Source organism: Xiphophorus hellerii, chromosome 13 (assembly GCF_003331165.1).
Source record: "Xiphophorus hellerii strain 12219 chromosome 13, Xiphophorus_hellerii-4.1, whole genome shotgun sequence".
Taxonomy (NCBI): domain Eukaryota; kingdom Metazoa; phylum Chordata; class Actinopteri; order Cyprinodontiformes; family Poeciliidae; genus Xiphophorus; species Xiphophorus hellerii.
This window is the reverse complement of record NC_045684.1, coordinates 1,121,807-1,145,803: the sequence shown is the minus strand read 5'-3', so window position 1 is coordinate 1,145,803 and position 23,997 is coordinate 1,121,807. Positions and strand designations below refer to the sequence as shown.

General features: G+C 39.7%; 2 protein-coding genes across 4 annotated transcripts; one reads left to right on the top strand and one right to left on the bottom strand.

The window, feature by feature from the left end:
* The first annotated feature begins 5,556 nt into the window (after positions 1-5,556).
* On the top strand, positions 5,557-19,508 carry slc9a3.2 (solute carrier family 9 member A3, tandem duplicate 2). Of its 2 annotated transcripts, none has more exons than XM_032579946.1 (16): positions 5,557-6,229; positions 12,307-12,609; positions 13,107-13,267; positions 14,243-14,321; positions 14,407-14,584; positions 14,670-14,890; positions 14,971-15,173; positions 15,658-15,747; positions 16,363-16,433; positions 16,506-16,635; positions 16,749-16,894; positions 17,610-17,733; positions 17,820-17,993; positions 18,097-18,139; positions 18,726-18,803; positions 18,877-19,508. In XM_032579946.1, the coding sequence occupies exons 1-16, from the start codon at positions 6,010-6,012 to the stop codon at positions 19,119-19,121; spliced, it is 2,466 nt and encodes an 821-aa protein (XP_032435837.1). In that variant the 5' UTR covers positions 5,557-6,009; the 3' UTR covers positions 19,122-19,508. The 2 variants fall into 2 exon arrangements, with proteins under 2 accessions (XP_032435837.1, XP_032435838.1); XM_032579947.1 differs by lacking the exon at positions 5,557-6,229 and adding an exon at positions 10,345-10,961.
* A 1,205-nt stretch (positions 19,509-20,713) lies between these two features.
* Positions 20,714-23,997, bottom strand: olah (oleoyl-ACP hydrolase). 2 transcript variants are annotated; one of them, XM_032579811.1, is made up of 6 exons: positions 23,792-23,997; positions 22,968-23,106; positions 22,662-22,761; positions 21,781-21,950; positions 21,634-21,716; positions 20,714-20,948 (listed from the first exon to the last, which is right to left on the bottom strand). In XM_032579811.1, the coding sequence occupies exons 1-6, from the start codon at positions 23,919-23,921 to the stop codon at positions 20,806-20,808; spliced, it is 765 nt and encodes a 254-aa protein (XP_032435702.1). In that variant the 5' UTR covers positions 23,922-23,997; the 3' UTR covers positions 20,714-20,805. The 2 variants fall into 2 exon arrangements, with proteins under 2 accessions (XP_032435702.1, XP_032435703.1); XM_032579812.1 differs by lacking the exon at positions 21,634-21,716.

Genomic DNA, 23,997 nt, shown 5'->3' with positions numbered 1-23,997 from the left:
GGCTGTTAGCTAACAGAAGCAACAGTTAGCATAAAATAAAATAAAATAAAATAAATTCAATGGAACAGAATCAAATTAAAATAAAATAAACCAAAGAATGAAATTAAATATAAAGTTAAATTAAACATAAAAGTCAATAAAATAAAATAAAGTAAAACAAATTAAATTAAACAGATAAAAATGAAATGAATCTAAATTAAACTAAATTAAAATTAAAGCAAATTAAAAGTTAATTACATGAAGTTAGACCAAATAAATCAAAATAAAAAGAAACAATAAAAAAAACGTAAGCTTGAATAAAATTAATATCTCACATTAGCAATGAATCAATACATTGATGTAAAAAATGTATTTTTCTTTTTTTATTTCAATTCCTTGTGATGTATAATTATCTTTCTGGGAGTTAATATTTAAAACTTTGTATGTTTATATAAAAACTCATCTAAAGCAACATGTTTCATCTGAAAGAGAAATATAAAATATCAAAATTATGCCAAGATCATGTAAAATTAAGCTAATCACAGTAGTTTAACATGCAAAGTTTGTTAAAATACTGTATGGCTTAACAAATTCAATTAAGCCAGACAAAAACTTTACAGAAAGAAATTTAAACATTGTTTTCACACTAACTGCTAAAAATTACACAACATATGTGCATTGAGCATCATAAATCTGTGAAAAACACCAAGGATGACAGTTTGGAGTAAAAACAGATTTTTTTTCTCCAGCAGCCATTAGACGATGGACTGATCAGCGCTGACCCCAGACCAGACAGCGCTGGTCTGGGGTCAGATCAGTCGATTTATTCCAGAAGAGCCTTTGTTTCAGGCTGGGATCTGAAAAGTATTTCAAATCAATACGAGACGCAGGAGATTCCAGTGAACAGCTGCAGGTTGTTAAAGTGTAATTGATTTATTTTAAGACAGAATGAATGGAATGTAGTTCAAACAGATCAGGTTGAACTATTAGCTCAGAGGCACGATCAGGACGGTTTCATTTATGTATTTCAGATTTGTTCAACCATGTCTGCAGTGAAGGAAGAAAAAACAGCTGCAGCAGGATTTGTTTCTGGTTTTCTTACATTTCTACCTCAAAAGTTCATATTTTGCAGTCAAACTGTGCAGATAAAGTTGGTTAAAGGTGGAAATCTTATTTTTTGGAAAATGGAAATTTTTTTAACAGAGCGATGAAAGGATCATTTTTGTTCCTTCTCCTGACTAATACCTTTATTTAATAAAATGCTTTTTACACACTGTTTTCATTTGGTTGTTTTGTAGTTTATCTGAACAGTGTTTGTGTTCAAGTAAAGGTGGAAAGTTCGAAATGATTAATTATGGTAAAAAAAGACGTTTTTTTTTCACAAAACTTGGCATGTTTTTTACTAATCTAAATCAGAACCTAGATGTTGAATTTATTCTGATTTCATGACCTACCAACACAAAGTAGAGCGTAATCCTGAAGTGAAAATAAAAGCTTCAAAGTGTTCAAAAGTTTTTACAAATAAAATATGAAAACTTATTTTACTCACCGCCCCTTTTACTCTCCTGTCCCTAAATAAAACACAGCCAGCTGCCACCAGACTCCATAAATCTGACTTTTATGTTTGCGGTTTGTCACAAACTACACAGCAACATGTGGAAGTGATCAGAGGACACCAGAACGGCCTAGTCAAAGTCCAGACCTGAATCCAGCTGAGAATCTGTGGCAAGACTTGAAAACATCTCCAGTCTAACTGATCTGGAGACGTTTTAGAAAGAAAGATGAAGGAAAATATTTAAGTCTGTAGACTTTTGAAGAGTCTTTAATTTTAAGTTTTTATTTGTAAAGAAAAAGTAAAATATTTCAGTCTGTGTTGTTTGGCAAAAAAAATGTAAAATTTAAACAACTTTAGAACTGTAAATACATTTACAAAAAAATGTATCAGGTTTTTGTAATTATCTAAACCAAATAAAAGAAATATTTCTCCAATTTTTCATATAAAGAATTTGTTTTTTAAAAAGTAAAGCTGGTTATTTGAAGAAAGCTAAATCAGATACGATTACTTCAGATTCAAACCTAAAGCCTTGAACATTTCAAACTAATCAGCCACATCATTTAAAAAACATTGTACACAAAGCAAAGGTTTCAGAAAAGTTTTCAACCAATCCGGCCGATCGTTGATGTAAACATGCCAAACCCACAGGGGGCAGTGTCGCGCAACATGTCAGCCAATCAGATCGCTTCAAAATAACCACCACGCCCTTCCTTTAGAAATTAAACATAGGAGTTTTAAATTGTTTTATTTTTTGCCCAGGAGGTTCATTAAACTGCTTTTAAATTGAGTATTAAATATAAACTTAATAAAACACGAGACGATTTGGAATCATGTCAAATCAAATATGTGGATATGTTGGCTCAATATTTGTCAGATTATTTGGGATTTAATTTCTGATTTCCCTTGCGCACACACAAACACAAATACAGTTTATTTTAAATCTTCACTTTGGTCGGAGTTTTTACTGATATAAAACAAAGTTTTCATGGGAATTAAACGTATAAAAATGTATTAATTTCCTCAGATATCGGCCCAAGTTTCTGAAAGTCTGAGTAAACAACGGATCTGCGTTCAACACTTTGTGTCTGTCGATATTTGTTTGTCAAGAAGTAAAGATTTATCCACAGAATCCAGGTAGAGGTTAAAGGTCAATGTTGGAAGGCTCTCCAGATGACCTTCTGACCCTCAGGCAGGAACCAGCAGCCATCTTGGTCAGGTGTTTCCTGTCAGTGAATCAGCATGACGGAGCTCATTGTAAGTCGGTCAGCTGTCGCACCTGATGTGTCTCTTTGGAGCCGGATCAGCGGCGGCGGCGTTGAGGCCGTGTTTATCCAACACGCAGAGCGACTCGCCTGCATGGCATGGCGTTCCTCAGCAGAGCGACATGCTGGCGCTCTGATGAAACCCCCTCCGCTCCGCAGGACAGGCCACGTCTCCGCATGAACCGCACCAGGAAACTGCATGAAAATATAGGAACTACATTAAATATCTTATTTTGAAAGCAAAGGAAGTTGAACTAAAATCATGTAAGTTGATTTTAGTTTGTAAAATGAGTCCATCAGTGTGAGATGGACAGAGAAATTTGATTAAATCACTTTTCAGTCAATCAATCAAGTTTATTTGTGTAGCAATAAGTGATTTAGATCATAAAAACTCAAAAATACAAAGTCATGAAAACACCATAGAATCAACAATTGAGAAAACCAGAAACAAACATTAGATTTTGATGATTCCCAAGTTCAAAATCATCAATACACATAAATATGTTGGTCAATATTCATTTATTGTGGTTCAAAAGCAGCCAGCTGAGTTTTAGTCTAGATTTAAAGGAAATCAATGTTCCGGCTGTTTTACACTTTTCTGGAAGTTTGTTCCAGATGTGTGGTGCATAGAAGCTGGATGCTGCTAGTGGGGGATTTCTGTTGTAGATATTCCATGTAGATGCTGCATAGAAACAGCAGAAGAGATAAAATCTCCCTTTGTTGGCCTGGAAGAGGCAAGATGCAAACCAAGGTTGAGTGGAAGGAAAAACTCATATTTAAATAATATGCTTGTATTCCTGGATGTTTTAGTGTCATAGTTTTGTTAAGTTTTGTTAAGTTTTACTGTTTGTTGTTGAGAATGAACTAAAGTCCTGCAGAACGGCGAGTCACTGAACTGAACCCATCAGCCAGCGTTCGTCTGTTTAACCAATCAATTCATGTTTTCTTTGTTTCCTGAATGTTTTACTTTAACTAGACACCTTCAGCTCCAAATACGGACTCAGAGAAACACAGGAGTTCTGATCCTGATGTTCACATTTAAATGATTCATTTCCACTCTGGTCTCGTCTGTCCACAGGACTTTGTCCCACAAGTCTTGTCCTAAATGTGCTAACCGTGCTAAACGTGCTAACCTCACTGACGACCAGCAGCAGCACGTCGCTGCAGTGCGACGCCTCAAACGGGATTTTCCTCTCCGACAGGAAATGAGTCGGGATTTAATTTGCCTCACATGGGGGTTGTTGCTAGAGGATTCTTAAAAAGAAACTCTGGTTGATTCAGAACTGATACTGTAAATATTTATGATTTCCACCCTGCTGGGGGTTTTTTTTGTTTCTTTTTAATTTTGTAAATGTTATAAATTGCTGCTGAATTAATTATTTAAAAGAAAAAAAGTCTCGTGCAAATTCAAGTAACTTAAAATCCATCTTGTTTTTTTACCTTTCTCTTTACCCCAGGGGGTCCAAACTTTTAATCAGCACAAAAATACTTTTAGATTTTTAAAACTAAATCATAAAAAATGTAGATATTCTAACCTACTCAATAAACTACATATTAACTATTTTAATTAAACAAATAATTTAATTAACTTTATCTCTATCTTGTCCTAATAAGGATGCTGCATTGGAGACATTTTGTTCTGGTTTTTTTATATGTTTTAAAATATTGAGCATTTTGAAGGCTGACTCCCCTCATCGTAATCAAACCTAATGGTATAAATAAAGTTGATTGATTTCCTGTTAAATGAAAGGCAGTTGAACAAAACTAGAAAATATTTAGTTTGTCCTCAGCAATAAACTCAAGATTTATGTCAGAGATCACAGAAAGTTTTACTACAGAAATTAAAAGCAGATCTGGATGTAGAGTACAAGTCAACGACTAGTTACCGTGGCAACACAAGGAAACCAGAGGACCACTTTCTGTCATAGTTACATTTTTTATAAATAAATCATTTAAAAGCTGTAGTTTTAAATTAATAATTTACTAAATTTACTCTTAAATTTTGGTCCAGTAGGGCTCAAAAAGGAAGAAAAGGTGCTGCAAGTGGCCCCCGCACCTCACTTTGAACATCCTTGCTTGAGCCAAGCTGCCTTCGCCTCTCGGATCGGCTACGGAGGCCCGGCTCCAGTTCGACCCGGTTCCAGTTCGACCCGGTTTCATGCAGCAGGTTCTCTAATGAACAGTCAACAGAACTGTACCGTAAACACACGACTTCCTGGGAAAAGACGAAACCAAAGCTGAAAGACTTCAGTTTCTGCTGAAGGTGTTTTTAAACACTGACGATGGATCATGAATCACCATGAATCACGTTTAAAACTTATTTATCTTCCACAAACTGAAGCTCATCTGATCTGTAACTGAGGTCCAACATCAGCTTCTTACTCTGCAAAGTTATTATAGTTAAATAAAACTAACAGATTTACAAAAACTGAAACTGGGAAAACATTTTGGTTACCTGAAATGAAAAATTAATCAATGGGGAAAAACTACGACTGACTGGAACCATATTGTGCATTAATCGAACTAAGAGACATTACAGATAATAACCTTCGTTTTCGTGTTACTGAATCAGTTTATCAGCCTTTGAAGCTTCTGTGACGTTTGTTTACGTCGCCTGACGGCTTCACACATTTAGTCCACAAAACGGCGGCAGCAAAAGTTGGGAGAAAAGACCAGAGTCAGTTGGTTGTTCAACAACAGTTAAATAAATGTTTTGAAAATTGTAAACATTATCAATGTTACCTGCAGAATTCAACCTTTTAAAATCTGCAAAATTCAAAAAAGCCAAAGAAATAAAGACTGCTACAGCTGATAAAAATATCAGGTCCTTCATTTTTAGCAAACACTGTAAAAATGAACTAAAACTAAATGAATTAGACAAAAAGTCACAATGAAACAAAACTAAACCATAATAAACAACTCTAAGCAATTTAACCCGATTCTCAGTTTATACAGAAACAAAAGCATCAGTGGAGTTTCTGAGAGGCCAAACTAGCCGGTCCGGGTCAGACGTGGGCGGAAAAGGTGGAGCATCAGGATGGGCCGAGCTTCACCTGCGGTAGAAAACCCGATCCCGGCCGGCAGGACGCCAGAAAACGGGCCGCCATGCTCTCTGAGGAACAGCGTCTGGATGTTCGGAGAGAAGTCAAAGGTCAGGAGGAATGAGAGTGCGGATCTGAGCGGCTGAAAGGAATCAGACGTTTTTCAGCAAACATGGCGGAGCGATGGAGGTCGGCGCTGCTCCTCTGCCTGCTGATGGCGGCCTCCAGCCTGGCCAGCACCGGAACCACGGCGCCAGCCAGCACCGGGAACAACACCGAGCACGGGACGGGCACCGTCAACACACTGCCCATCGTAACGTGGAAATGGCACCATGTGGAAGTGCCGTACCTGGTGGCGCTTTGGGTCCTGGTGTGCTGGCTCTGCAAACTGGGTGAGTCCAGAAAAACTAAAAAAACATCACAAATACATCAAACTTTCTCCATCAGGCACGAAAGAAAAGTAAGGCTTTCTGCATTATGTCCAAAAAATGTCAGAAATAAGTAAAACTTTCTACTCGTCAAAAATCATCAAAAATAAACAAAACAAAACAGAAGAGCTTCAAAAACCTGGACTGGTCAGAATTAAAGTGAATTAAATTATTCTCAACTAACAGCAAATGTATTTTTGATGCAGAAATTTAAATTAAATTCCAATTATCTACATTTTCCAGACAGAAAAAAAAGCAACTTCTGATTTAGCTCATTTGTTTTTTAAATTATATTTATGATAACATTTAAACTTTCAAAGTGTTCAGGGCATCTTTTAAAGTTTGACATGTATTTATTAATTTTACTTCATTTCTGCAACAAGCTAAAACAAATAAACAGTTTAAGTGTCAAAATGATTCTCTGAGTTTTTTGTTGAAAGTAAGAAGTTTTTTAGTGTTAAATTTGAAAATGCAGAACTTTAAACATTAAATATCACATTGTAAAGGTTCAGATTTGAAATAAACGTAGAAGCAGTAAATGTTCTGGTTCTGGTCGGTTCTGGGTTTACTGACGGATCTTTGAACCTTCATCATTCACTGAGGATGATGATGGTTGCTTTAATTAGCCGATCATTTCTCTAATAAGTAAAACATTTCACTGTGTTGGACTGGGAGGAATCAATAAAATCAATTCAATCAATAAAGCTTTGAATAAATATTAATCTGATTAATTAATTAATTTGATAATATTTCTTTGTTGAATTATGGAAACGGAGGTGTTGGATTAAAATAAAATGTTGCATCGTTACAGTTGTGGGCACAGCTGCGCTAACGCACTGATAGCATTAGCTAATTGCTCATCTGACACTTCAGCGTTTTTGATAACTTTAAAAATGTTTAGCGCACTTAGCTTCCCCTAATTAAATTTGTTCGGATAAATCAAATAACCTGCTTTCTGACTGAATAAATATTGGAACAGCCAATATTTATAATTTGCGCTTTAGGATTAGCACAACTGTCATAATTATTGCTTAGGCGTTAGCAGAACTAATATTTAAAATTAGTCCTTGAGGCTGGGCATGCCTAATATTTATGATTAGCACTTCACTGTAACTGATCTTTTCCACCCGAGTCGTTTTTCCAGGGTTTATAAATCAGAACATGCTTGGAGCTGCTTCAGTTTGAAACATTTGAGGATTCAGGAAAGAGTTTCTCTCTTCGGCTGCAGTTCTGTGGAGTTTCCAGAAATCCTTTAGTGCCAACTTGTCCTTCCCTGTTCCTGTAAAGGTCTGAGAGGCCTGAGCAGCTGATCAGGACGGCTTAAAGACTTCTAACCGTTTCCAGGAACATTTTAAAGTTGTTTTCAGGACTCTGGGCTTTTTTAAATTGATTTTTATTGATGATTTTCAGTCTGGTTGACGTTTCAGTTTGGTGTCTTGTTCAGCTAGAGAAACACAAGGTGTTTTTTTCTGACAGTCTGCCGGTAACAAAACCCCCAAATTGTTTCTTTGCTAATTTCTCTGCTGTGTTGACACAACTGTGGCTCATCCCTCCAGTTTTGGACCGTTTTCATGGCTGAATGCCCGTTAGATCAACGATAAGAGGTTAAAACAAAACCAGGCACGTTCTATAAAAACTGCCAGAACGTGTCTGCAGAACAGGAACAAGAGGTCAAACATCCTGCGTGACCTCTGCAGGTGTTCTCCATGTCTGACCTCAAACTGCCATTAGTGGCTCCTTGTGAACACAACAGGCGCAAAAAGGTCACATTTCTGTGGACAATGTAAATGAACGAGCGTGCGTCGCAGTGAGGGAGATGTTGGCCCGGCCGACGTAAATATGGGCTGAGGTCGGAGCGACGCCCAGCGGTACCGAGCGCCGACATGTCGGCCACGTCCCAGTGGGAAAGTCGGTTCCATCTAACCGGACCTGGAGGTTCTAAAGACGGGTCTGTAAAAAACTCCCACTAAAGTTACATTTGTGCCATTTGTATCCGATTGTTCTGGGATTCCCATTTACATCAGAACAAAACTGCAGGAAGCATTTTCCTCCCAAAGGTCCGGTAGACCCGGTTCTATTGGAACCAGAATTCCATCATCTGCTCCACCTCCAGTTGCTGTGGTTCTGAGTCTAACCTGTTCCCCTCCTGGCCTGTGGGGGCGCTGCACCAAGAACCACTGAAGGAAACGACACAAAAACCTCTGAAGACACTGAGAGCAACGTCCTTCTTCACCAGATGGAAACAAGATGGAGGCGTCAGATTTTTCTCTTTAGTCTTTGGCTGAAGACCAGGAGCCATTTCTGCTGCTAGCGCTAGGCTAGCATGTTAGCTTTGGTTGTATTTACCCAGAATGCCCAGCGCTGTAGTCCACTTCCTGCTTCTGGAGCGGGCTCCGGTCCGCTTGGTGTTCACATTAAAACTGAACCAGAGTTCAGTTCAACCGAATCTGGACCGAGGAAAATATGAATTATTGTCACTTTCCTCCTCATGATGACAAAAACGCTGATGAAATTAAACTAGAAAATATGTAATTAAAATTTTTTTGGTTAGTTAGTGTGTGTGCGTGTGTGTGTGTGTGTGTGTGTGTGTGTGTGTCTCCCTGCGGACCTCCAGGTTCCTCAGTCATTTAGAAACCTGACTGTTAGGATGTGATCTCATGTTTACTCCCCTCTGAGTGGAAACTGGCTCTCTAGCTCCTGTTTTTCTGAACTGGAGGTGTCAGGTAGCATACTGACTGCTCGTTAGGTGCCAGAGGTGCCAGCCTGTCGGCGGCTGATGAAGCCGCTGCATGACGCCTCCTGTTGGGTTTCTGTGATTGAAATCAACCGAGTGCGATCCACGCCGCTGAGCAAGAACGCCTTTAACATTTTATTAACTAATAAGCTGCAGAACAGCAGCCGGCCTTTAACTAGGCTTTCAATCATTGCATAACCGCCACAGAGGTGAAACAGAGGAGCTCTGAGTGCTACTGTACTCTGAGCAGCCGCAGGGACGTCTGTCTTATTTACACAGAAAAGGATAAATATCAGTTTATTTACCAGTTTCTACTGTATGAACAAAGTTTAATGCCAGTCTGGGGCGAAAGGAAAAGTCAGAGCTCTGCACTGCAAAAACACTAAATCTTAGCAAGTCATTTTTGGTTTAGTTTCTAGTGAAATATAACTCCTAAAATAAGACAAAAACTAACAAGCAACTTTTCAACAAGAAACAGGAGCTTAAAGTAAATTATTCCTTAATATTGATGAAAAGTTCAGGTTCTAATAATAACAAGGCATTTTTCCATGTTAATCTGCTAGTGCAGAACTTTTTTTTATTGCTATTAAGGAATTATTGACTCAGAACAAACTCATATCCTGCTGAAGTGACTTTCGTCTTATTTTAAGAGATGTGCACACAAACCAGACCAAACGTGGTAAGATTTTGTGTTTTTGCTGGTTTTTATGTTTTGATCTATAAACCGAATTACTATGTGTTCAAACATTTACAAGTCCGACTTGTTAACTTTACGGGTCCCCTTCCTCCGTCTTCCGGTGACTTTATTCTGGGATTCAGGCCTTCCAGTCTGGAGTTACTGGTTAACCCGTCGGGTTTGCTGTTTGTTTTTGCTCCGACTTTACGTGATGTTTTATGTTTTCCTTTAAAACCATCAAGAATAACGAGTTAAATGTGGCTTTAAACCTTAAAACCAGAAGAAGAACCGCCTGGACGCAGCATCTGGTCGGATAAATCGCTCAGCATTTTAACGGGGTTCTGTCAACTAGTTATGAGTAGTTAACATGTTACCTGCATTACGAAATGTTCAGATTTTCAACTATTATTTCACTCTTTAGTCTCTTTAACTAGAGAGATTATTTCTCTTTAGTTAAAAGAGAAATAATATGCCAATGCAACTAGTACTTTTTTCAAATATTAAGGAATTATTTGCTTTTAAAAATCTCCTATTTCTTCCTGAAAATGCATTTATAAGTCAGTTTTGTCTAAATGTAAAGACATTTGTACTAGAAACTAGACCAAAAATACTGAAGTTAAAGCTTAAATAGTTCTGGTTTATTTAAAGAAAATCTGAATAAAGAATGAATTAAAATGGAAATATCTCTGCAGTTTGTTCTGGAAGCCTGTGAAATTATTTCACTCACATCCAGAGAGTCTTTAGCCAAGATTGAGAAACATGAAGGTCAATCATTTCTGAGGCGAAAATGACGTAAAAACCTCCTGAACGGACATCCGTCCAGCTCCAAACCAGTGACCTCTGACCTCTGCTCCATCATACAAAACTCTGTCTCCGTAAAACTGAAAAATCTGTTTGGGACCGGAAAGAACAAACAGAGCGAAGGAGCGAGGAGTGACTGAGTAACCAGAGCGGTCCGTCACTCCCACCGCTGGTTCCGCTACAAAAAGCTGCGGTCCGGGTCGGGAACGCCCCTGAGCCCGCGCCGCCTCAGGAATGAGGATGCAGGTGATGAACGGCAGATAGAAGGACAGGAGAACGGTTCCTGCGGTTCTGACTTGTCCCAATGATGATCCTGGTTCTGCTGCTGTGCTGCGTCTCGTCTGCGGCGCCGCAGGAATCCCATCATGAACACGGCGGCGGACACAACGCCACCGGAATCGCCATCGTCTCCTTTAAATGGCACCATGTGGAGTCCCCCTACCTCGTTGCAGTGTGGATACTGGTGTGTTTCTTTGGCAAACTCCGTAAGTCAAGGGTCCGAAATGTCAACAAAAATAAGAATATTTTTCATTTATTTTGCTCTCTCACAAACAATCCAACATAAATATAACAAAAATAATAATAATTCCGTTTTAGAAACATCGTTTCCATTAAACTTTAAATAAAATTGTTTGTAAAAGACAGAATAGACATTCCTCCATTTATCCCTCATATCTTTCCTTTCCAAACTCATCCGGATCAATAGTCTGCTGCTTCCTGAAGGTCTTACAGTTCTGTCTTTTACACCTTTTTTATATCAGTTGTTTTTCTTTTGTAATACTCAGACTTGTTCTTTGTTTTAGAAAAAAAGCTTCAGTCACACCTGGTGAGGTGAAATAATATTTTGCAAAGGGAAAAGTTGAATGGTTTCATTCGTCCTCTGGCTGGTTAATCATAAATCGGAACAAATTGATGCGTCCAGGACCGATAGTCGATGATTTGCAACCTGACAGAAGTTGTTCATACACGGTTCAGTTACAGTACAAACTGAAATCTGTCCTCTGACAACCGATTCAAAACGCTCCTGCTGTAACTTCTCATCTGAAATTCCTGCCTCAGGAATCAGAAAGTTTCTGTATTTCACGTTTTTTTAAAGGTTTGAGTAAAAGAGACGGTTTGATAAAGCTGCTGCCTTCAACTCTGTTAGTTTGCATAAACATTTACTTTTCCCCCCACACTGAATCTGTTCATTTTTGAATGAAACATTATTTTATACATCATTTGATCAATTTGCCATGTTAGTGTGTTTAAATATACAAAACATGTTTAATTGGCCTCCAGCTGCCTGGGACGAAATGCTGCATGTTGAAGACGGTTCATCTCTCAGCTTAAACTGAGCAGAAAATATTACCGTAACAGTTATAGCATATTACCTTTTTATTTTGTAAATCTACATTTGTCTGTTTGTTTGCTCCAAATGTTTATGGTTTTAGCTTGCTAATTAAATATTTAGCAAGCTGGTGGTAAACTGGTGATTCACAGGAAGCTAAGTGTTTAGCTTAGCTTGAATCTAAACAGCTCAAACATTGGATTTGACAAGAAAAAAAATGAAATTCTGAGTTTGTAAAGTCAAAAAATTTGCTAGAAAAAACCTTAGAAAATGAGATAAATTACATAAAAAAAATAAAAAATCTTTGAGTTTAATTGTAAAATTTCTGATTTTTTTCTAGCCAGTTTTTGACCTTTAAAAGTTCCATGTTTCTTTTTCAAAAATTTGTGAGATTAAGCTCAAAATTTCAGATTTGTTTTCAGCTGTGAACCACAGGCCTCGTTGTGCTTTCACTGCAAAGGAAATGTGTGTGACTGAACCTCTGACCTGCTTCCCTCCAGTCATCGAGGCCAACCACAAAATCACCAACTACATCCCGGAGAGCGCCCTGCTCATCTGCTTCGGCTTCATCCTGGGCGGGATAGTCTGGGGCGCGGACAAGGTCCAGACCTTCAAGCTCACCCCGATCGTCTTCTTCTTTTACCTGCTGCCGCCGATCATGCTGGACACCGGCTACAGCATGCCCAACAAGCTCTTCTTCACCAACCTGGGCGCCATCTTGATTCACGCCGTCATCGGCACGGTCTGGAACGCCGCCACGTTGGGTCTGTCCCTGTGGGGGTGCCACCAGGGCGGAGCCATGGGTAACTAGAGTTTCTATTGGATCAGCTGGTAAATGGGTTAATTATGGCTTACCTGCGCAGGTAGGAGGAGGGTGCGTGTATTTTCACCTAAGTCAAGGAATAGGTGAAAAACAAAAGCAGACAGTTCTTGTTGATTTTTGCTTTAAAATGCTAAATAAAATCTATGCTTTTTTATTTTTGTGTCCAAAAAATTTTATAAAATGTGGATTTCAGATTTAGAATTTTAAAATGACAACAACAAAAGAAGCAAATAATTACTTTTATGCATTTGTTTTATAATTTGAAATGTTATGAAAACTGGCACAAGAAAGTTCAAATTATAATTTGAAGTTTTCTTTAACACCTTCAGGAAAACTATTTTTAAAAATCCTACCAAAACAAAAATTATGTAAAAAAAAAAACAAAAGTCTTATAAAATAACTAAATAAGATTTGAGGAAAAATCTCATTTTAAATGGATAATTTTCATGTGATTTTTCCCTGACTCTTGTCTTGCAGGCAACATTGAAATCGGGCTGCTGCAGTACCTGCTGTACGGAAGCCTGATGGCCGCCGTCGACCCCGTCGCCGTCATCGCGGTGTTTGAGCAGGTTCACGTCAACGAGGTGCTCTTCATCCTGGTGTTCGGAGAGTCGCTGCTCAACGACGGCGTTACGGTGGTTCGTACATGCAGACCTGCTACGAAAACTAAGACATCTTTATGGATTTTTTTGTATAAACCATATGCAAATGTTGTTTAATATCACTAAAAGACCTCTGAATGAAGTGGAGATTTGAGAAAAACTGCAGTCTATAAGAAATAATATATATAACCACATACCTGCTTTAAAGTGTCGGTTGTTTTGAAGGATTCTGATTGGCTGACAGGTTTTAGCTTTGCACTACACTGCCCCCTATGGGTTTGGCATGTTTAAAACAACATTCAGGGACAGATTTCTGCATCTTCATGTAGATAGAAACTTTTCTACGGCATCGTAGAAATGTTTTGTAGATAGAAAAAAAAGAATAAATTTCCCCATTAATTTTGAGATTAATTTCAGAAATTTTCTAGAAAAAATGTGAAAATTTCTGAGATTCAAAAGTGAAGGATTTATAAGACAAACCTCAGAAATTTTGTGATTAATCTCAGAACGTTTCTAGAAAAACTCTGACATTTCTGAGCTCAAAAAGTCAAAATTTTGCTAGAAACTCTCAGAAAGTTTGAAATGAATCTTAGAAAATTTTATAGAAAAAACTGAAAATTTCTGAGCTTCCAACGTCTAGAAGTTTCTAGTAAAAACCTGACAGTTTTCAAGTTTCAAAAGTAAAAAAGAATTGCGAAAAAAACTCATAACATTTGACTAAAGTCCAACATTTGCAAGGAAAAACTTTGAAATTTTGGAATTATTATATTCTAGAAAATTTTTTTTTAAAAGTGTAAAGTTATTTTCCAAGTTTTTTCTCAAAATGTTCAGAAATTACTCTCAAAATCTTTGAGGATTTTTTTTTTGCATATTATTTTTTTAAACATTGTAGTGGAAATATGTGTTTTTTAATGACAGAGTGTGTGCACAGCTTTAGCCTCTTTCTTTCTGTACTTCATCCGAGCACCCGGACTTTAAACCAACATTCACCAGTTGTTTCCCGTTCTTTAGGTGCTTTTCAACGTCTTCGACGCGTTCGTGTCTCTTGGAGGAGGTGCAATCGATGCTAAGGAGATCATCAAGGGAATAGGTGAGACATTTAATGAGTTTTTATCTGGGAACGATCTGATCTGGTGAATTTGGATATCCTGAATCTCTTCTACTTTTCTCAACAGTTTCCTTCTTTGTGGTGGCGTTCGGCGGTTCCCTGTTGGGCTTTGTGTTCGGCCTGCTGATGTCTCTGTTGAGCAGATGCACCAAGAACGTCCAGATCATTGAGCCGGGCTTCATCTTCGTCCTGGGATACTTGTCCTACCTCACCGCCGAGATGCTGTCGCTGTCGTCCATCCTCTCGTGAGAAATCTGTTTTATAGATCAAATCTGGCCAAAATCAGCACCGTGGACGTGAAGCTAAGGAGTTTTTGTTTTTGTTCTGAAGGGTCGTTTTCTGCGGCATTTGCTGTCAGAAGTACATGAACTCCAACATGAACGAAAACTCCATCCAAACTGTCCGTTACGCCATGAAGGTCTTCGCCAACGGCTCGGAAACCATGATCTTCGTCTTCCTCGGCATCTCCGCCATCGATAAGGCCATCTGGGTCTGGAACACGGGCTTCATCCTTCTCACGCTGCTCTTCATCCTCATCTACAGATTCATCGGTGAGTTTCTGGCCTTCGTTGTTGTGGCTGAGAGGAAAAACAACCAGTCACGGACCTGACCCTTCCTGCTTATGTTTCAGGTGTGTTTATCCTCACCTGGATGCTGAACAGGTACCGACTTGTCCCGATAAGTTTTGTTGACCAGATAATTATGGGCTACGGTGGCCTGCGAGGGGCTGTGGCTTATGGACTGGCAGTGAATCTGAATGAGGCGAAGATAAAGGAGAAGAACCTGATGGTGTGCACAACTCTCCTCGTCGTCTACTTCACCGTGATTCTCCAGGTGAGTGCTCAGGGTTGGTTGGTTGTTTCTTGTCACATGACAGTCCCTTCAAACCATCACTTATTCAGACACTTTCATCTTCTCCCCTCCAAAAATACATAAACACAACTTTCTGGATCCACTCCTTCATGCATCTGATCCATCCAGTCAGCAACAGAAAGTTCTTACAAAACAGGAAGTAATTCTCCGACAGGGATTTTAAAAATTGGTTAAAAGATATTAAAACAATACATTTCTATATTATCGCAGCAGTGTAACCTCACACTAAAAATTAAGGGAAATCCAGCCTTTATAATTTATTCTGTGTGGGGACAAAATGCAAGTGCAAAAATGATAATTTGCTTTACAAAAATGGGTACCACTTTACAATAAGGCTCCCCTTACAGATGGCTAATAAATAGTTTAGAAATATGTTATTAATTAATCTCTAAACACCTTGTGTTGCCTTGATTGTCATGCTGTTTTGTACATTTCTGACTTGCAGGGAGTGACGATGAAACCTTTGGTTCAGTGGCTGAAAGTGAAACGAGCTGAAATTGCTGAGATCACACTCATAGAAAAAGTGCAGAACAAGGTAAATATCTAAATGAAACAGTCTGAGTTTGACATTTTTCAACCTGGGACTCCCAACAATATAAACATATATTGCTTATATCGCTAAGCTAGCATTCTAGCGCCGAAATGCTAACCTAGAACAGTTATTTCTCTCCTAAAAACAGTCAACATAAGACTATTTAATGAAATAACACGTTTTATATGTTCAAAAGCGTTTTGGGAATTATATCCATGCGCTTGGTGGATGTTATAAACCTGTAACTAAACTAAAATAAGACGGAGGCTGTTTACTCCTAACGTCCTTCTTCATTCAACTGTGAGGGCAAAGTAGGGAAAATGCGCGGGAAACACTGCCGCCCTGTGGTGTAAGTGGGTATTACGCCTCAATTCAATATAGCTCCAGCCCTTTTAATTCTGTCAATGTGTGTTAAATTCTTAAATTATCAATAAAACAAAACAATGTGTCACATTTAATTTTAGTAATTTGTTACATGTTGGATTTATGTTCATGTATATTTAATTATAACTTTGAAATTTTAAAAGAATATTCAAAAAATGTCCAATCAGAAATCAAGCCCCACATTGAAGATCTCTGATTGAGATGCTACAAAGTCTGTCATTTGTCTCACTTCAGGTGTTTGATCACATGCTGATTGCTATTGAGGACATTTCAGGACAAATAGGAGACAACTACATGAGGAATAAGTAAGTACAGGAGACGGATTTGTTTTAAAACCATCATTAGCCGCAGGAGTTACAGTGGATTCTCGTTTGAAGGTGGAGAAACTTCGAGGAGAAGTGGATGTCGAGGCTGTTACTGAAGCCGTCTGCGAGGAAGCAGCAGGACCACCTGTACAACGTCTTCCACCAGCTGAACCTGCAGGATGCGATGGAGTACGTGAAAGAGGTGAGGACGTCCCTCTGTCCGCCACGCACGGAGCCGCCGCTGTCTGACGGGTGCAGCTGTCCGCCGGGAGGCTGCAGGCGGTGAAACATCATCTCACTCTCGTTTTATTTCAGGGTGAGCGCAGAGGCTCCCTAGAGTTCATCCGTAACGAAAGCGCGTTTGTTGACTTCAAGAAGAAGCTTGGGGAAGACTATGAAGAGGCGATGCCAGACATCATGGCGGATATGGCCAATGATCAGGGCGGAGCTTCAGCGCTGAGGTGAGAGAACGACTCCAAAGGCTTCCTTCAGGTTTTCCTTCCAAACCTCCAGATGTTCCTCGGGTCTCCTAATGCTCTAGATGAGTCTCTGAAGATCAGTGACTGTTAGGTGCAGAAATATGTTTTCAGTTTTACCTTTTAAGCTCAGAAATTTAAATGTTTTATGGAGAAGATTTCTGAGCTTAATCTCAATATCTGAGCTTTTCTTGCAAATTTTCAACTTTTGAAGCTCAGATATGTCCTTGTTTTTTTTCTAGAAAATTTCTTAGATTATTCTCAAAACTTCTGACTATTTTGGCAGAAATTACCTCCTCCATTTTTAAAAATATCTATGATGGCTGTTGTAAATATCAGCGTCCACATTTGTAAAGAAGCTCCATGAATGATGAGAGCTTCCTGAAACACTGCAAAGCTAAATGTCTAGAATAAACCATTGATGGTTGAAAAATTTGAATAACAAATTAAACATTATAAATATGCTTGTTGTTGAGCTTAGATTTCTATTTATTCAATAATTTAGCAGCAGAAAATGTTTTCTGAGTTGAAAATGTTGATTATTTTAGACCCTACAATTAACTTGACTGAAAATTTACGTCTTACTATGAATAAAAAGGTAATGAAAGAAACAAAACTGCTCAGATTTTGACAGAATTTCCTTTTTCCTCATGTAAAGCAGCATAAATAAGCCCAGTAACAATCCTGTTTCTACCTGCAGAAGAGACGCGTTGCCGACGGTCAGTTTGGAGATGCACGAGCAGAACATGAGGGGCCTCAGAGAAGCAGAGGGCATCAACGCTCACCACCTGCTGGACCAGCATCTCTACAAAGGCCGGAAGCAGGTAGGCCCGTCCAGCAGGCTGGAGCTGCGGCTCAAATGCCCCAAACACCAAATCCGTCCTCATTTCTGATGCTTTCCGGCCCTCAGCACCGGTACCGCTTCAGCCGCAGCCACTTGGACATCAACCAGGATGAAAACGAGGTGCAGGAGATCTTCCAGAGAACCATGAGGAGCCGCCTGGAGTCCTTCAAGTCCGGGAAGATGGGCGTGGCGCCACCGAAGACCATAACCAAGCACACCAAGAGAGAGCCGCAGACAAAGGTCCAGCCCTCAGCTTGATTTAACAGGAAACATGCTTTAAGAGCCTCCTCTACTGCGCATCTTTATAAACATTTAAAGTAAAACTTTTCTGTTTCCATTGCAGATGCCAAACGGAAAGAATAAACCGTACCATTCTGGGGACGAAGGTTAGCATCTGAAACAAACTCCACCATTTCAAGTACCGAGATCTAAAAACCCAAATACAACCTGAGACAGAAACTGAAGAAGTTTAATGGGTTTGGTGCTGCTGGTTAACCTGCCACAGGACTTAAAGCTGCAGTGTGTAACTTTTATTTAAAAAAAATCTTTTTATGTATCTGTTGAAACCATCACTCTGTTGTACAGTTTGAGACAGATAATCTGACAAAAATCAAGCTCCTCTGCTTTTCCCAGCGCTAACTAGGAACAACCAATCAGAGACAGGAGGCGGGGCTTAGCGTTGTTAATTACAGTGTGATGTGGCGACTCTCCTACCCATTGCTCTCTAGTACGCTGCAGCTAGCACAATCTGTTATAAATGCTAGTGCTAGTTAGCATTTGCTAGTGACCACACATAGCAAAGGGGTCGACCACAGCTAGCGACGAGTCGACCACAGCTAACGACGAGTCGACCACAGCTAGCGATGAGTTAGCGACAGTTGACACCGTCTCTCCTCACTAAGTTTCTCACTCAAACTCAAAGGTAACGTACTTTTTCTTCATGTCCTCTAAAAACACAGTTATGTTTTTCAGATTTTGAGTTCTCAGAAGGAGACAGCGCCTCAGGCTATGATACTTCCTTCCCCACGAGAGTCAGCTACAGAGCCGGAGGTAGATCATCGGCACCATCCGTTCCTTTACGTTGTAAACTAGTTCTGATCCGGTTTCTGCGTTTCCCCTGCAGCTGGAATCGAGAACCCCGCCTTCATGCCGGACCTGGACCCCTCCTCGCCGCTGCACATCCCCCCCTGGCTGGCGGATGCCGGGATGGAGGTGAACCCGGTGGCGCCGTCGGAGCGCGCCCAGGTGAGGACACCTGGATACCTCCACCGCCTGTCTTCCCTGCGAACCAACGCACGGTCCGGTGAGACCGCCCAGGACCGGGACCTGCCAACACCCCCACCTCACAGAGACGATGACCACCTGTAGCGCCCCCACAGGAACAGGAAATGACTTCAGATTTTGCATCAATGCCAGGATGTCAACCGGAGAATCAGCGACTCAACTGAAACTGCTTCTGGAGTTTCCTGTCCCTGAATGTGACGTAGAAACCTTTAAAAAGGAAGTTATGGTTTTAAGGAGGGTTTATGATTAGAGGGACATAAAATCAAATCTATGATCTGAATTTCTGTTTGTTTTATTATTTTTTGCTGAGAGCTTAATATAAAACTGCTGTAAAAACGTCTCATGTATGATAAAGACACATTTATGTATTTATTTCAGTTTGTAAAGCCAGACATGCAGAGGACAGCACTCAAAATTTAATCCATGTGTGAATGAAAATATCCTTTAGAAATAAAAGTGAATAACGTTTTGGTTTTGGTGGAGTTTATTTAAACTGGATAAATGTTCTCTGCAGGTGAGAACCAACACGGTTCGTTATCATGCACACAAACTTTCATATCTCTAAGCATGAAAAGTCTTTAAAGAAGACTTTTCTTCTTTAAAGAAGAAAAGTCTTTAAAGAAGACTTTTCTTTAAAGACTTTTAAAGATGGTGATGAAACAATCATCACCATCTTTTAGATTAATTACTCCTTTTGAGTTTATGTGTCAAAACGACATTTTTCCTCATCACGTTTGGTGTCAGACGTGGGATCTGTAAGCGACCGATTGAATCTTTGGGTTTTCCTGTTCTAAATATTTAAATAATAAACAATACTGGGAGTTTTGTACTGAAAGTTAAAGGGCCAGTATCATGCAAAAATAGACTTTTTGAGCTTTATGTTGTGCTATGATGTTACTCCATCAACAACAAACCTGGAGTGTTTGAGAAATCCTTTAATCTCCATGGCAACCATTCAACTTTAAAATGCCCCGATGGACCTAGCCCCGCCTTCGAGGTGCAGCTCCTCCCCCACTCAGCTCCTTCAGACTAGCCAGCAGCAATTAGCAAACAGCTGCTGATCTCATTATAGGAGCTGCTGCTCAGAGCAACGCTGGTAAAAACATTAAAGGGTTAATAGAGGAGCCATGTTGGGATGACTTCCTGGAGGCGGAGCTTCAGAAAGAGCAGGAGATTTAAAGAGACAGAGACCCAATTTCAAGGCGTTAAATCAGGAAGTAAGATTTATTTTAAGTCATGTTTAGCATTTTTATAACAACTGAAGTTAACGTAGTTACTTGACTGTGCTCTGCAATGACACCATGTCTGGAAAATACATGATACCGTTGATATCATTAAAGGACGTAGACGGAGGTACCAACATTTTCAGGAGAATGGTGGGAACAAGCTGTAGAGCATGTGTGTCAAACTCAAGGCCCGGGGGCCAAATCTGGCCCACCGTAGCTTTCTCGGTGGCTCTCTGGACTCCAGACAGAAATGTATATCAATCAATCTCTCCAGTTTTTCTGGTGCTAACCCATAATCTTGGGTTTATTGCAAATGAGTTTAACATCCTGGTGATGTGTTGTCTGTATTTTAAACTGCAGAACAGCTGAAGCACCAAGTTCCTGTAAATCAAACCTAAAACCAAACCTGTTCAGTTTAACTGGATTCACATAAAATGTCGTCTGATTTTCAACGTCTTTGTTTTGCTTGTGATATTGTATGAACTCACAAGTAGACACTTTCTGAGAAACATTTTTTACAAACTACATAGTAGCCACTTTAGTCATAAATAATGCATTTCTGCAGCTTCCAGAGTGTTTGTGATGAAGCCCAGCAGGATCTTTTCGTTCCCAGCATCCTTCAGGTAGAAGTGAGAGCCGTCGAACATCCTGACGGTGAAATCTCCAGATGTCACGTTCCTCCAAGCTGCTCAGGACAGACATGGAAGTAATCATGTTTCTTTAAGAAAGGGAGGAGTAAGTGTCTCCATCAAGAATATAAATTCAGCTGCATGTTAGCCTGATATAATTGCTCTCAGTGTAAGTTAAAGTAAAGCTGCACCGATTGCAGTTTTCTGGCCGATTACCAAACTTTAAAAAGTCTGACCTGCTGATTCTGATTTTAGCTGAGACCAATTTTTTTTGTAGAAAATGTTGCTGAGTAGAAAACAGTAGAGTGACTATTGCTGACTGAAGACATGCAGACTTGACCCGGTGGGCCGGTCTGTCAGTCAGACCTCCGTCCTCGAGGATTTTTAGACCTTTGCTGAGGTATTTAAGATCAGCTTCACATGCAAGTATCAGCCAATCACTGTTCTCCTAAAATTAAGGAAATCAGTGCCGCCAAATCAATAATTTAAAGTATTTCCAATAACTATTATTTATCAGGATTTTTTCAAACTTGACTGTTCAAGACCCAAAGAAAAAAATCTGTAAGCATCTTATAGCTTATTTTTTATCTCCCTATTAATTTTTTTATGTTTTTATGAGTATAAGCTCAGACTTTCTTGAAAAGCTTGTAAAATGTATTTGTTCCTTTCATTTCAAAGCAGAATGGGACTAAAAATGACATTTTTTCAGGTGTGAAGGGGTTAGTTTTCATCAGGACCGACCCTGTAAGTCGTGAGGGACGTCCTCCTTTCCGTCGAAACACGTAACAGGACAGGACAGAACCGGACCGTCTGGTTCTGAACACCTAAAGGAAGGGAATCGGTTCAGTGAAACGTGAGTCTGGACTGTACTGGGATCTCTGAACAGACCTGTAGTTCTCCGCAACGCGCAGGTCGGCCTTCAGGGCCGGCAGGAAGAGCCTCACAACGTCGGGGTTCGCCAGCAGCTCCGGCGGCGTTCCCCCGACGGACGCCAGCCACCGGAGGAACTCGCCGTCCGATAACGCGCTTCGTTTTGGAGCCTTAAGGCGAGTTTCAGACTAGAGGAGTAAAACAGCATCGAGTTAATGGAGAGCAGGAAATAACTCAACATTTCGGATACAAGAACCTAACTTGGCAAATGTTTTCAGGGACTTTATGACAAAAACAACATTGGTCACTAAAAACATTCAGGATACCAGCCATTTTCAAGATGGTCATCAAGTAAAATGCATATCTGAACTACATTTTCTAATATTTATCACAGATGGTCTTAAATCATACATAATTAGATCCAAAAAACATTAGATTTACTGACAATCTTTAGATACTTCAAGATGGCTGCTATGGTTGTCACTGAAAATTAATTTTTGTACTAAAATTGCCAAATAGGTGAATATTTTTGGTATCAAATCATAGCCAACATATCTCAAATATTTTCTTGATTTTATGTTTCTTTTTCTGGTGGACATTTTTCAAAATGGCCGCCATGGTTGAATATATGTTCGCACTAAAATCAGACGTAGTTATTGTCTGGTTTTATCAATGTCTTACACATTTTATTCAGTTTTTAGTATTATTTTATCTGTGTAACTCATTCGTATCTTGAGATAAAGTTTAATTAAAGGATTTCTGTTCAATATTCAAACCCCAGTAAATATTTAGAGAACAATGGCAACCAGAACCAGAAGCAACCAAGACCAGAACCTCTCAGGTTCTGGTTCCTGCAGGAACTAAGGCCTTTACAAACATGAGAATTATGATGAACTCACATGTGGAGCTGAAGCTCCAGACAGGAACATGTGGACCGGCTCCAAGTTGTGAACTTTCTTCAGATCTTCTGCAACAGCAAAGCTGGTGAGAGCTCCAAAACTGAAAAAATATTTATAAAAAAGTAAAACTGTGGTTTGTTGAGAAAACCGAGAGATATTAGCAGATCATTATGTTGTTTATTTAAACTCCTCCTGGAGAATTTCACTCTGATTCTCCAGACTGAAATCCCCGACTGCTGGATGGAACATACTGACTACTCAGAATTACTCCACATTACCACTTCCACTGGCTGTGAGATGTCCCACCTGTGGCCAAACATAGCAAACGGTTTCTCCTTCAGCAGCGGCAGCAGAGCCGAGATGACTTCATCCACGATCTGCTGCATGTTGTCAAAGAACGGTTCCCTGGATCGGCTCTCCCGGCCCGGCAGCTTCACCGCAAACACTGGAGCCAAACGGATCAACAGCGCACAGATACGCCACAAAGGAAGCAGACATTTCAAATAAAGCCTCAGAACAGGTAAAAAGCAGTGGTGGGTACACTTCCGCTAATAGCGGAGCTAATGCGACCTTTAGCACTTTAGCATTTTTGCTAACTTTGAAAACATTTAGCACAGTTAGCTTTCCCTAAATTCATTTTCTGTATAAATTTTAAAACGGTAATTTGGTCGGTTGTTTTGTAAACCTTCAATTCAATAAAGAAAGAAATAAACAAATTATTGTCATTTTGGTCAATAATTAACTTAACATTTTGGTTTGTCTGATTGTGTAATTTTTAAATATTAAACGAGTCATAATTTGATCAGTTACTCACTACTTGAGTTTTACCAAATACTTTTTTACTCTTGAGTAAATTCTTGGTCGGTTTCTCTTTACTTTTGCGTGGATAAAAATATGTTGAAGCAGTGAGTACAGGTCATTTTTGGTTACTCTACGCTCCTCTGTAAACATGTTGCTGCTGGCAGGAAACTGCTTCTGTGTCTTTGGTAGATTTATCTTTGAGCAGCAGATTAATTATGTATTTTGATGTATTTTAAATCCACAAACTGGCTTAAGTTAAACCCGCAGCAGCTCTCCGACATGTTGAACGGTGCAAAGTGCAGTGCTGGTCCTACAGGAAGGAGCTTTACCCTCCACGGAGCTGTTCAGGACGGTCCCCCAGCGGGCGTAGTGGATGGAGCCCCCGCCTGCCCAGGGGAAGCAGATGAGCCTGGTCACAGCTTCCGGTCTCCACCGGAAGCAGCTGATCACCTTCTCCATGCCGGTTCACCACGATCCAGCCGTTTCTCCCTTGGCCTGTTGCTGCTGCAGCTTTTCCTGCTGTCGTTCTTCTGTG